This window comes from Trachypithecus francoisi, unplaced genomic scaffold, assembly GCF_009764315.1.
Source record: "Trachypithecus francoisi isolate TF-2019V2 unplaced genomic scaffold, Tfra_2.0 Lachesis_group9, whole genome shotgun sequence".
NCBI lineage: Eukaryota > Metazoa > Chordata > Mammalia > Primates > Cercopithecidae > Trachypithecus > Trachypithecus francoisi.
The window spans coordinates 19164938-19180048 of NW_022681474.1; the positions used below are offsets into that span (position 1 = coordinate 19164938).

General features: G+C 40.0%; 1 protein-coding gene across 1 annotated transcript in view; it reads right to left on the minus strand.

Moving 5' to 3' along the window:
* CUBN (cubilin) overlaps positions 1-15111 on the minus strand; it is a 332666-nt gene that overhangs the window by 39660 nt on the left and 277895 nt on the right. Inside the window, 3 exon segments of the mRNA XM_033208657.1 lie at positions 4218-4435; positions 8981-9110; positions 11650-11850. Coding sequence (XP_033064548.1) covers positions 4218-4435; positions 8981-9110; positions 11650-11850 — 549 coding nt within the window.

A 15111-nucleotide genomic window follows, 5' to 3' on the forward strand; every position in this document is an offset into this window, starting at 1 on the left:
AATACCCCAGGTGGAGGAAGGCAGACAGTGGCCCTTGTCGTCAGCATGTGTGATCTGGGCAACAGGGGCTGGCTGGGAGCTTTGAGTCCAGGTAAGAGGTGAAGCCAGCTGAACTTCCAGGGTCAAGTGGGGACTCGGAGAACTTCTCTGTCTTACAAGAGGATTGTAAAATGCACCAATCAGCACTCTGTAAAAACATACCAATCAGTACTCTGTAGCCAGCAAGAGGATTGTAAAATGCACCAATCAGTGCTCTGTAAAATGCACCAATCAGCAGGATCCTAAAAGTAGCCAATCGCAGGGAGGATTGAAAAAAGGGCACTCTGATAGGACAAAAATGGAACATGGGAGGGGGCAACAAGGGAATAAAAGCTGGCCACCCCAGCCAGCAGTGGCAACCCACTCGGGTCCCCTTCCACACTGTGGAAGCTTTGTTCTTTCGCTCTTTACAATAAACGCTGCTACCACTCACTCTTTGGGTCCATGCCATCTTTAAGAGCTGTAACACTCACCACGAAGGTCTGCGGCTTCATTCTTGAAGGAAGGAACCAACTCCAGACACACAGGCACTGCCACCGCTTGTCCCTGAGGCTGTGTCTTCCCCATCTGTCTTCCTGTGCTGTCCCCCTGCTGTCTTACAGGGGACACCCCTCAGTCTCTCCTTGGTAACTCACTAATTGAAATGCCTGCAGACCTCCCAACTAATAGAGCAAGTTCCATTTTTTACACTGAAGTTTTGCTGAAGTGTTATAGAATATATCATTTTAGAAAAAAAATGAAACTGATGGTACTGCACAGTAAATAAGTTTACTGAAAGCCCCTGATCTAACCCTATGTGTAGAAGTTTGGTGTGTAGTGTGACGTGCATATTGTGAATAGACCAAGCAACTCTCTGGTATGAGACCCCCTCAGGAAGAAGAACTGGAGACTCTGATGGTTAAAAACACATTTGCAAGTGTGAAGTGCTTTGTGCAGGACACACATACGCAGAGTCAAGGCTGGAGCCACCCTACTGGTAAAGGAAGGGGCAGTAACTAAACCAGCAAAAGTTAACAGAACAGAAGGTGCTTAAAAGCATCCGTTCTGCCTACAGGCCATGCCCACTTAGCCAAATCCATAGCACCAACAGCTTTTTAAACTTTATAGGAGTATAGAACCCATTGACAATCTGATGCAAACTACGAACTCGGTTAAGAAAAATGGTCCGATTTGCAGATTATTTCAGTTTCACAGATTGCTGCAGCCCAGTGTAATCATTTTGCTGGTTGCCAGCCATTCAGGATCAATTATTCATATAGCATTGGAGCACATGGGGGAAACAAGCAGGCACATGTCCATTGCAGTTAGAGATCAGCTCCTGCTTGCCAAATGTGCTTTCTCCTTACCTCACATCCCACGCACATGGGCCTCCAGCAGCAGAAGTTCCGAGGAAAAGGGAGACCCAATTTCACTACATGTTTAGTAATTAGCAACTAGGGATAGTTCCCCCAAATTTGCTGTGACTCACTAGCAATACAAATATAACAAATGCACAAGACAAAATTAACCTAATAGTCACATTATATAAGCCAGTCTCTTCATCGACTCCTGAAAAATTGAAGCAGATGTACATAAAACATTGCCAAGTGTATAATCTAAATAGCAAATCTGCAAAACCCTACTTAGTGTTTTAGTTAAGATCAAAACAGAAATGTCATAGACTAAAATGGTCTCCTCTCCACATCAATTATTTACTAAGTGAAGATATTGTTTTCCAGGCTGAACAAACACTCTTGTAAATGAAAATCCACTATCTGGCCCACAAAGTTACTTTCCTCTCTTTAGGGGAAAGACAGGGTTGTTTTACGTAAATGAGTTGGAGGTAAAAGGGGCATCCTATTAGCCAAGTTTGTTTTCATCCAGAGCTATAACTAAAAGACTCTATAAACCTTACAATCAAAGCAATTCTTATTGTTCCTTCCCCCTCTCCTCACTACAAACAACAAAAACCAAAATGAAACAAAATTTAAAAGTTATGCAGAATGATCAATAAACTTGTCAGTGTGGTCTTGAAAGCTTTGTAAGACCACTGCAATGCAAAATTATAATACTTAGGTTTTCAGTTAAATATTACCATCGAAGAGTAGTTACAATGACTTTTTAAGTATTTCCAAGTGGCTGATGGCATTTATGCAGATGAAAAAGAGGTAAAAGTCATCTTCATGAAATACAGGAGTAACATGATGCTGGCAAGGAATTCCGTTTCTACATTCTCCACTTAAACCTTTTCTCCAACTGTGGCCAGAGGAAAACAGTAAGTGACTGTAACTGTTCAATGACTCATGCATAGACAATGCTTCTGACACTGTAAGACTTTTCCTTCTGTTAAATCACAATAGGTCTAAAAATGTCTTCTTTGTGGCTTGGAAAGACATAGTAATTTAATGAGGCTAGGGAACCCTGGCTCACTTGAGAAGCTTCATGCAGATAACAGCAGCGAGGAGAGTGTTAACACAACAACTACCATTTTCTTGTGAGAATATATTAGGAAAAAGAAAAACAACTTGAAAGGTAGCAAAGCAAATGCAGAGATATGATATTTGGTCTAAAGTCTGTGCTAAAGGCAAGAATATATCCTTTTTTTGTGCAAAAAAAAAAATCTCCAAAGGAAAATTAATTTTTCTTTCAAAAAGCCTTCTGTCTTTTGTATGCTACTTCACTTACACGATTCTATTAGGGCAACACTCTCTGATTGCCCATGAGACTTGCTTTCAAGTTACTGTTGAAACAGCTAAGTAGGGGAGGTGGCAAAGGGATTTTCTGACACAATTTGTCTTGAGGTGTGTGGTTTACCGGGAAGCCTTCAAAACACAATGTCTAATTGCTTTCCTCAAATAATGCATGAAAAAATTCACGTGCCCAATACCAAGAAGTTGAAGGTAAACCCTGTTTTGCATCAGAGAAACAAAGTTTATCCACATTATGGGAGAAAGAGAAAGTTTGAAAAGTGAATCAGGGTTATTATTACAGAAAACGGCCTGGATTTTTCTGAGTCTTCACAGAGTATGAGATTTGTTTGGAGAGCTGTGCATTTTTAGAACATTAATCACAACTATATTCAAACGGAAAAGGATCAAAACACTTTCCAGAATCGAATATTAATGATCTTAGACTGTGTCACTGATGCTGTTAGAATAGCCAAACAGGTAATTGATTAACTACCTTTTATTTTAAATTATTCAAAGTTCTAAGTTAATTGGATCTGGGTGATTATTTCTCACAGGCAGTGTTTGATGTGGATAATTTATTTCTCACATGCAGTGGGAGTAACCTGGGGCATATTTTCAGTTTATCCTCTCACCTAACTTTACCTGCTCCCCTATATCACCCTCTCCAGTCCAAATTCTTTCTCAAGCATCAGCTTCCAACTAGACAGCTCCATTTAGACAGGTCTTCCAACCTAAAATACCCCAAATTACATATAACATTTCTCCCTTAAATCTTAGTCTCCTAAGGCACCACCATCCAACAAATTACCTATAGAAAGTCATCCTCAATTCACGTCCTCATTAAAATATCATCAGAGTCCAAACACTGCGCTTCCAATATATTCTGCCTTCCATCTCTCAGATTTCTGCCCTTCCCTTTATCTCTTTCCCCTCTGGGTTCATCCAGGGCTTTGACACTTCCCATCCAGATTTCTATCATAAGTTTCTTCCTTCCCGTGTTGTAGGTTCTTCTAGCCTTCCTCCACTGTGCTACCGAAGTGAATTTTTGTTTGCTTGTTTGTTTTGATTTTTGAGACAGAGTCTCATTCTGTCACCCAGGCTAGAGTGCAATGGTGTGATTTTGGCTCACTGCAACATCCATCTCCTAGGTTCAAGCAATTCTCCCACCTCAGCCTCCCAAGTAGCTGGGATTATAGGCACATACCACCATGCCCAGCTAATTTTTGTATTTTTGTAAAGATGGGGTTTCACCACATTAACCAGGTTGGTCTTGAACTCCTGACCTCAGGTGATCCACCCACCTCGGTCTCCCAAAGTGCTGGGTACATTTGTTGAGTGATTTCTTTACAACATTAAAATATGTCATACATAATTTTTAAAACCGAGCCCTTACATGGCATATTCTTCTAAGCTTCAAGGAAAAGCAACCATAGTCAGTTGGGGAAAAAATTAAATAAAGCAGAAAGCTAACAGTCCTGAAAACTGGATTTACAAGTCCAGAATTCTTACCCAATGTCTGCCGGAAAGATATCTTCCAGCCTCTTGCTGTCTGAAATGAATCGGTATTGAACACCAGGAGCATACTATTATTCCTGCTTTTCACATTTGGTGGGCGCTTGGAACCACAGAATTTGCCAAGAAGGGGATCGCTGGTACTGGCACCATCGTAAATTGCCAGGTAGTCATGGGAGCAGGAGGTGGAGGGAACCACATCAAAATCACTGAACCTGTGAAATGTACCTTGTTAATACTGATGTTTCCATCCGGACTTCTATTAAACTGTAGCTTTAGCTGTTGCAAAAAATGACAAGGAAAAAACTACCAGTAGAGCATTCAAGACTCACTTGACAGGAAATATTAGAAATCAAACAGTACTTTACTGATCAGTTCAAAAGTTTAGCCAAATTTGTTTTTAGTAATTACAATATACCAAAAACTGTGATAGCAGCTGGGGATGTCAAGGTGAGTAAGATACAGTCTTACCTTTCAAGGAATTCACAGTCTAGGGCATATTAAAGTCCATCTGAGATCAAATTTTGATGAGTTGAACAGATATTTATTATCCCAGCAATACTTTAGTTTTTTAGGTCTCATTAAAAATACCATGTTTACTCTTCCCTTGTTATTTTATGAGATGAAGTAGAACTTATGGGAAGCATGCTAATGTAACAGAAGATATGCTGGTTTTAGAATCATAGCTCCACTCTCCTTCTCACAGTCTCATTTTCCTCTTCTAAAATGAAGTTTATATTAAGGTCAGGTGAAGAACAGGAAATTCACATTTAAGACCTCTGTGGTGGTCACTGACACTTCTGCACATGGTCCCAGCTCTCTGCCTCCCCAGCACAGATAGAATTGCCCTAGGCGCACACTTTGAGGTTTGACATGGCTGCTAGGAGTTTCTTTGACCACAGAAACGTAAGCAGAAGGGATACATATTACTTTATGGAAGAAGTTTTACAAATGACTACTTGCTTTGCCACATTGCCTTCCCACTGCAGTGACGATCATGGAAGCAAATGTAAAAATGAAGCTACCACCAGCCTGGGTTGTTGGATGACCATGATGAGTAGAGCTTCCATGCCAGCCCACACTGAACATGCTCATTCGAACGAGAAATAAACTTGTTGAGTTAAGCTGCTGTGCCGTGGAGTTGTTTGTTACCATATGCATGACCTATTCTGACAGATGCATCCCTGAACTTTTCTCTGTCTTATACTGTGTTTAATTTGGGTCTTATTCTTTGTCATGTTAAATAACGATTTCCAGAGTTTCTGAAAAAGCAAGGCTTCCTACATGGTTTTACTTTCAAGTTTTATGGTGGGTTTTTATAGCTTATTTTTAAAACTTGTTTAAAAAAATAATATTGGATATCCTGTCCTAATTTTTGTAGGTTCTTCTGCTTTTTCTTTTTTTTTTTTTGAGACAGAGTCTCACTCTGTTGCCTAGGCTGGAGTGCAGTGGTGTGATCTCGGCTCACTGCAACCTCCGCCTCCCTGGTTCAAGTGATTCTCTTGCCTCAGCCTTCTGAGTAGCTGGGATTACACGGTCCACCACCATGCCTGGCTTTTTTTTTTGTATTATATATATATATTTTTTTAGTAGAGATGAGGTTTCTGCCATGTTGGCCAAGCTGGTCTGGAACTCCTGACCTCAGGTGACCCACCTGCCTCAGCCTCCCTGGGCTGGGATTACAGGCATAGGACACCATGCCCAGCCTGCATTTTCAATTTATTTTGGCAGCAGCTCTAACAAATAACTCACAATATGGAGTAATTTTGAAAATATATAATAATATATATTTATATATAAAATATATAATAAACGCTTCCTTTTAACAGCCTTGAGAAAAAAAACTTAATTTTTTTTTTCCCAAAAGGTTTTGGTTGGTTGAAGGTTTTCAGACTGATGATGAGAAACAAGATGAAAAATGTATTGATTTTCTTTTACCACATATAACATTTAATGTTATTGTAAAAGATCAGGGAAGAACAACAGCTAGATAATTTTCAACAACACTGCATTCATTTTCATTCTCTACAGACAACACATTTATTTTCCACAATGAGAATCCACAAAGAAAGATAAAATCTGAGTTTCTAAGAGGACTTAAATCTGCTTTGGCTTTTTATTTTACATCATTTTCCCAGGAGAGCACAGAAGAGCTCTGAAAAAGCCCATTAACAGAAAAACTTGTGTAGCCAGAATCTTTTGAGAGCCTTGGTAGAAGGATTTACATTGTATTAAGGTCTGTATCTTCTACCACATCTAGAATCTTATCTGTTTCATAGAATGTAGGCTCTTAGTGCACAATAAATAATTTTCTAAACCTGCAGATGTAGACTGGGTGCGGCAGCTCACACCTGTAATCCCAGCACTTTGGGAGGCTGAGGCAGGTGGATCACTTGGGGTCAGGAATTCAAGACCAGCCTGGCCAATATGGCAAAACTTCATCTCTACCAAATAAAAAAATATATACATATGCCAAAAAAAATTGCCCAGGCTGGTGGCACACACCTGTAGTCCCAGCTACTCGGGAGGCTAAGGTGAGAGAATTGCTTGAACCCAGGAGGTGGAGGTTGCAGTGAGGTGAGATCATGCCACTGCACTCCAGCCTGGGTGACAGAGTGAGAACTTGTCTCAAATAAATAAGTAAAATAAAATAAAATAAACATGCAGATGTAAATTTGATTATGGTGAGCTCCAGGATCCAGACTGAAAACTGAAAAAAAATATTTAGACTATATATGTGTATGTGTGTGTGTGTGTGTGTGTGTGTGTGTGTGTGTGTGTATGGAGAGAGAGAGAATATATATAACACACCTCTATGAGGTGGTGTGTATACCATGGTCGGAATGCTTGTGTTCCCCTAGATTCATATGTTCCCTAAGCTAATGGTATTAGGAGGTGGGGCCTATGGGAGGCGATTAGGTCATGGAGTAGGACCCCTCACAAATGGGATTAGTGTTTTATAAAAGAGGCCCTTCCAGCTCATGAAGATACAGCAAGAAGGTGCCTTCTATGAGCCAGAAAACAGGAGCTCACCAGACAACAAATCTGCCTTGATCTTGGACTTTTGCAGCCTTTGGTTGTTTATAAGTCACCCAGTTCATGGTACTTTGTTAAAGCCACCTGAACAGAACAAGGCAATAATCCTACACATATAGAAAACAAATAGTGAGTCACAGTAGCAAATGGCTCCCCCTTACACTTCCACACCTGGGCAGGCGTACTTCATAGGCCTCCTGCTCCTGGCCATCTGACAGTTTCTGTTCTTTTGTCCCCAGGACCTAAAGAACACTCTGTTTTCCTACAAATAGTCCAGGTAAGAGCTGCAGTTTTCCTTGAGGCCCAGCTTATAGCACAGTTACTGCCTGATACAGGGACCAAACCAGGCTTGATGAGAGATGTCTTTCAGTTTGAGAGCCAACTGATACATGAGGCCTCTGGAAGTAAACTACAGGGAGTACAGAATCTTTAGGGTGGAAAGTGATCACAGACCAATAGAGGGGAGGTAGGTAGGTAGGTAGGTGTGGTCTTAGCTCATCAGGCTTCTATATGGAAAGTCCTATATGACCATAAACTATATTACTGTTCAGTTTCCCACCACATGCCGTATGTATATCACTGAAATAGGCTGTCAGGTAAAAACAGTCTTGAACTTTATCATTCCAGAGAATGGGAGGTTGCATCGCCTTCATCAGTCTTGTTGGGAATAGGTAAGACTGGGGAGAAAAGTGATCAATGACACAAGCCATCTCTCAGAGCATCAGTTTTGAGATGTTCTGACACAGAAATAAAAATAGATTTCTTAAGTAGTTAGAAAATGTATCCTTTGAGGCCGGGTGCGGTGGCTCACGCCTATAATCCCAGCACTTTGGGAGGCCAAGGCGGTGGATCACTTGAGGTCAGGAGTTCGAGACCAGCCTGACTAACATGGTGAAACCTGTCACTACCAGAAATACAAAAATGAGTAGGGCATGGTGGTGCCTGCCTGTAATCCCAGCTACTCGGGAGACTGAGGTAGGAGAATCTCTTGAACCTGGGAGGCAGAGGTTGCAGTGAGCCAAGATTGCACCACTGCACTCCAGCCTGAGTGAGAAAGTGAGACCCTGTCTCAGAAAAAAAAAATTAAAAAAAAAAAGAAAAGAAAATGTATCCTTTGAGAGATAGTATTGGGAAACACTGAGGACGTGGTGTTTGGAGGAAGACTGGCATGAATACACATTTTGACTCTTTATGTGTGTGTTACTTTTGGAAAGCGATGTGATCCTTCTGAGCCTCAGTTTCCTCATCAGTGAAATGGGAATAATCTACACAATTCCCAATCTAGAATCTATATATACCTCATATGACTGTTTTAAGAATACAATGAGACAATTATGGTAAGTGCAAATCAAAGTTCCTTGTGTATAATAATTACCCAACAATGGCAACCGCTTTCTCTTGCCCTTCCTCTCTCCTTTGATTTCAAGATGGGCGTATTATACCTTGACAATCCATTTTAGGACGCTCCTTCACAAGTGTTGGGAAACTACCACGGCTGTTTTAACTGGCAAGTGCTTGTCTTTTGCCCTTAGTTACTACTGGCTTGTGTGGAGAAGGGGACTGTCATTTGCCAGGTTGAACTATCATCTAGGAACCTCACTCCTCCGTGTAGATTTCCCTTCAGACTGCCGATGAGAATCAGTGCTCTCCACCAATAAAGGAATGGCTCTTCTACAAATCATGCTGAGAGGATTTTCTTAAGAAACCCAATTTGTCTTACGTACTTGAGCTCGATCACTTTGTCGTCACTAACGGTGACGGTATACAGACAGTGCATATCGTTTAGGTAGTCTGTGTACGAATAGGAAGGACTCGTGATGATTCCAGAAGAGAAATTGAACACACCACCACAGGCTGCAACAGAAGACAAGGGAATATAAAGAGAACAATGATTAGTTCCAGCATGGAAAAATGATTTTAAGAGATTCTATACTACTGTACATTTTTCTGTAAGAGAGGTAATAATTATTTTTCTTAAAGTGACTTATATCTCCCTTCATTGTGTTTGCACATATTTCTGATTTTTCCACTAGGAAGGAAAATGAAAGACAGCAAGAGGGTGGAAACAGGGAAGAATATTTAAAGGCACATCTTGGAAAGGAATCAGTCTGAGTCAAATTAATGGCCAGAGTGAAAATGACAAGAAGGAACATTTCACCTGTTGGAGTGTCACTATCCCTTCCCTGTATTTCATTGACAGGTTGAGAGAGGGATGACAGCAGTAACGAAGTATGGAAAAGGCAACCAGAATGATGTTCTGGGCATATAGATCTAGGAAAGATTGTGATCTGGAAATCTGAAATTGTAGAGATCCATGTCTCTTCTGTCAGGGATAGAATATTATAACGTAAAGTACTGGAAATCTTTTTGGAACTTTCCAGTTTAGTTCCTTCTGTGGGCTCAAATGCACAGCTCTGCAGTCTGGTGGATTTGCAGTCAGTTCTGAGACTGGTAAGGACTAAACTTGCCCCAGTTTGTATTAATATCACTGATCCTCAATCCTCAACAAGCAGGAGGAGGCCAGGCCCATTCCTCTCCAGGATTCCAGCAATTAACAGCTCAGAGCCTTGAGCTAGACCCATTAGTCAATAAAACAACAGACATAAAAATGTAATAAAGCCCTCTTATCTACAATATAAAATGATTATTTTTGCTTGGGTTTACATATGAGGATCAGATTGTACCTCCTGATGATCAATCTCACTGCAATGGAAAGACCCATCTATGTATACTTGTTTTATGATTCTAAAATTATAATGGGGTTAACGCATTGTGAAGTATTTCCATGGTTTCTACACTATCAATGGACACGTTCCACTTTACATCCTCAGAAATAAGGAACAAAGTGTGGCTGCCATGTCAGGCTCTTTATTTCTTTACCGCTTTTGCCTCAGCTGAGCCCACCTTGCAGGGAGCAGTCTTCTCTATGTGCCTGTAAGTACTTGCAATGTTCCAACCCCCGGGTCCATCTGTAAGTGAACTACACGTCAGATATGGGTAGCAATCACTCCTTTTCACTTTATACACAATTATGTGGTCTCTGGAAGTTTATTAAGGCCTAAATAACTCCCATCTTTGCACAATATCAGCATCTGAAGTCTTAATATGAACGACACTCTTTAAGTGGGACTCTTATACTAGAATATATTGAATCTTGACTACCTCCTCGTAGGAAAATGAAGGATTAAAGAGAAGAAGAAAATAAAGCAGGAGTTTACCTCTCCAAAGCAGCAGTTGTGCCAAAAGAATAAAACAAATCAATCCTTCTCTTTATTCAACAAGACGATGGGAGAGGAAATGTTAATTGCGTGGTTCTATTCTGCTTGAGCCAACAGAACTACACGGCCATATGTAATCATACTTTACAAACTGTGGGAGTCAGGATGCAGATAGCAGCTAATGTGAACAAATTATGGAGGCCCTTTTCAGAAGTAAATACATGTTTTTAGTCTTCTCTGTGGATGGGAACAGTAATTTATTCCAAGGGAAACTATTTAGCTTTCTACCTTTAGCAGTGGGTTTGGTGGAGCAAAGATGAAACAGACCCAAGACAGATGTTACAAGATTTATGTGCCAGTTTGACTGCAGCTGAGATGTCCATTAGATAGTATATAAATATTGTCAGCAAACTAATCAGGCAGGAGGGGAAAAGACTATTCAAGATCGGGAAATGCAACCTTAGAGTGTTCTGGGTAGCAACAAATGCCTCTGTCCAGTCCGTTGCTCCTCTTTTCTCTTTGCCTTTGATACAGAGAAGTTGTAAATTATAGCATAGCTTAATATGTCAATCTTTTCCTTTAGGGCTTGTGCTTTTTGCATAGTGTTTTAAAAAATTCTTTCCTATCAGATTGTAAAGACATTCCCTTATATTTCTTCTAAATATATAAAATATTAATTATTGTATTAGCAAAATGACTTGGGGAAATAAAACAGACATCTGGACAATTTGGACTAACAGGTAACTTTGTATAAGGATGAAAAACAAAAAAATAGCAGTAGTATTTATTTAACTTAAATTACAAAACAAAGGCCAATTCTTCATTTGATTTTCAGAGTAGTTCTAGCCAAAGTTCATGAAAAAGGTCCTCTTCTTTTTAAGAAAAAATGTGTCGGGAGGCTGAGGCAGGAGAATGGCTCCGGGAGGCGGAGCTTGCAGTGAGCTGAGATCCGGCCACTGTACTCCAGCCTGGGCGACAGAGCGAGACTCCGTCTCAAAAAAAAAAAAAAAGAAAAAATGTGTATTTTTTTTTTTACCATGAACCTCATTGACAATTTTTTTCTCTTAAATTCTCTGAATCTTCAAGTTGGTGCTGTATGAATCATTGTGAAAACTCCTTGTATAAATTACTCAGGAAAGAAGAAAATTCCAAACTCTGTCATTATGGCTACTCACAGATTATCCTATAGGAAAACTTGAATCCAAAGTCTGTGATTTGCTCATTGGAGTAGAAGTTAAGCAGAACCGGCCCAGCGACGGTGAGGGGAGCTGGCATCTCATTCCCACACACAGTAGCAAATGGGGTGGACGTGAGGCTGTAACCTCTGATAATGTGCACGCCATCATTGACGCAGCTTCCTGTCACAGCGGAACGAGCTGGACAAGGCATGAAACAACCACATTATGATCAGAACCAACACAAATAATTAATGCCGTAAACGTAAAAACAAAAATGTGATGATGATTCATGCAATTGCTATAAAAATTAAAATGAGAAACAAGAGATATTTAACTTAGTTTCCTGTTGAAATGATGTTTACTCTAACTACAAAACAAGCACAGGTATGAGAAAACAGGTAGAACTTCACGATAGACACATTCCACTTTGAAACAATTCAGAATTTCCTTTCTTTAGATATGGCTCCTTTAATTCAGTGACTGTAAACTGGGGACCGTGTTGCCTCCCCAAGAACAGCTGGCACTATCTGAAGGCATTTTTGCTGTTACACTATAGATTGGAGTAGAGACCAGGGATGCTCCTGAAGATGCTGCTATACACGGGGCAGCCCCTACACCCAGGACCCTCTGGGACCTACAAAAAACTACCTAGCCCAACATGTCAATAGCGCTGCTACTGAGGAAACTTGCTCCAAGCTTATGTCCAGATAAGGAACTCCTACCATGGAGTTATCATTAGAAACTCCTTACTGTTTATTGAACAACCGTTTTAGATGTTCACACAAACACTATTAGCATAAGAGTTTAAGGACTATAAAATATACATTATTGTTTTGTTTGCTAATTATAATGCAAATATATGCTCCAGCCTACCATCCACCAAAGAAAAATATAAAACAAAATAAACAAGAAATTAAAGAGACATTTGTCCACCACAACATATCCAGTGGTTTTTGTAGGTGAACACATACTGTTAAAATATTAACTGGATCATACCTAATTTGTATTAATATGAAATGACACCCATATTGTAGCCTAATTGGTATCAATATGAAATTACATCCATCATGCATTTGTTTGTGATTAAATATTCTTCTAAAACATTATATTAGGACCAGGCATGGTGGCTCACACCTGTAATCCCAGCACTTTGGGAGACCAAGGCGGGCGGATCACCTGAGGTCAGGAATTTGAGGCCAGCCTGGGCAACATGGCAAAACCCTGTCTCTACTAAAAATACAAAAATTAGTCAGCTGTGGTGGTGCGCGCCTGTAGTCCCAGCTACTCAGGAGGCTGAGGCAGGAGAATCACTTGAACTTGGGAGGCAGAGGTTACAGCGAGCTGAGATCGCGTCACTTAACTCCAGCCTGGGCGACAGAGCAAGACTCCATCTCAAATAAAATAAAATAAAACATTATATTATTATGAAAGGAATGGAAAAAAACCGCGATAACTTTTGTGCCAACATATTAATGCCTATATCAAATTCCAACATATAGATGTGCCATCCCACGTTCCATCAATCCCCTATTGCTTGAAATTCCATATTCTCCACATTTCTGTAAATAAAAATATTGTTGAAAAAAACATTCCTGTACATAAATATTTGAGGAAGTTTTTCATTATTTCATCAGAATAAGTTTTTAGAAGTTAGATACTGGCACTAAGGTAAGATTCTTTTTCAGGTTATCAAATGACCCCTAGATCAGTGTTGCCGGCTTACTCTCCCACAGCATTTTTGGCATCTGATGTTCTTCCCAATTCTACGTTTTCATTGCCCATAGGAAAGTGTGATGCCCATTATCAATCACTCCAGTATCATCCTTCCTGTATATGGTCTCCCGCCCTAAGCAATTACTAAACTACTTTCTGCCTCTCTGGATTTGTCTATTCTGGACATTTCACATGAATAAAATCATGCAATATGTGACCTGTTGTGGCTGGCTTCTGTTACTTAATGTAATGTTTTTGAGGTCCATCCATGTTGTAGCATGTGTCAGTACGTCATTCCTCTTTATGGCTGAATATATTCCTTTTTATAGCGATACCACATTTTGTTTATCTGTTCATCAGTTGACAGACATTAGGTTTGTTTCCACCTTTTGGCTATGATGGATAATACTGCTATGAACATTCATGTGTGAGATTTTGTGTGGGCACGTGGTGCTTTCAATTCTTTTGGGTATATAACTGGGAGTGAAATTATTAGCCCCCAAATTAGGTTTGTATTTAATTTTATAAGAAACTGCCAAACTATATCTCACAGTAGTTACATCAGTATACATTCTCACCAGGGATGTGTGGGACTTCCAGTGCCTTGCAGGGATGCCAACATTTGACACTGCCAGTCTTTTTAATTTTAGCCATTCTGGTGCATGTGAAACGAAACTTCATTGTGATATTTAATTTTAATTGTTCTGATGATTAACGATGTGAAATATTTTCCCATTTTCATTTACAAACCACAAAAACAAAATAATTTTATTTCATGGAGATGCTAACTTGAACATATGTCTAATGATCCACATCACCCCAACACACAAAATTTACCTACTTACAAATTCCCCATTGGGAATGACCAAAATTACATTATTTTATGTAAGCACATACTATGGCACAGTGGACTCTGAAATCGGACATCCTGTTTGCTGTTTGCTGTTAGATTACTCTTCCTATAAGAGCATGCTGACAAAATCATTATGAACACTTACTTTATAATTTCAAGTCCCCTGGCCATAGACCTTGGTTCAAAGGTGGACATGTGGCCTAATCCAATTCAATAAAGGTGAATTTCAACAGCCTTGTTTGACATTTGGAAGTTGGAATACAGGCAGTAGTATGCTGGTAAATATAACAACCAGCTCTCCGAGAGATTTGTGGCATTTGCCAATTTCCATCGTATAAACACTCCCATGATAGCCAATTTCAAGCTATTAACAAGTCATTAAATGCAGAACAGGAATAGATGAGCAAAATTGACTCTTGCAAGGTGGTGCACGCCAACTCTAGCATACCACGGGATAGAAGCCATCTCTCTTTCTGATGTGGATGAGGAGTACCCACTGTGAGAGCAGCAACCCTACAGCAATGAGAGGAGCCAGCCTCACGGTGAGGCTCACACTGAAGCAGCACAAAGTAAAAATAGAAACAGTCGAATATTTGATGACATAATTAAAATGCTGAATTAAGAGATTTGCGGCACACCTAACTTTGAAACCTTCCAGAATTAAAAACCAATGAATTGCTCCTTTGCGTTTAAACCAGGTTGAATCAAGTTTCCTGTTAATTGTGATGTAAAACCTCCTAATGAATATGGTGGATATTTTTGTGATTAGAGTCACTGTTGCTATCGTTTATACAACCCCACCATCCTGACCACGGTTGATTGATTGACTGATGATTCCAGTCAATCAATGGCAAGGCATGGCATGAGACCCAATACAGGCCAATCAGATGTGT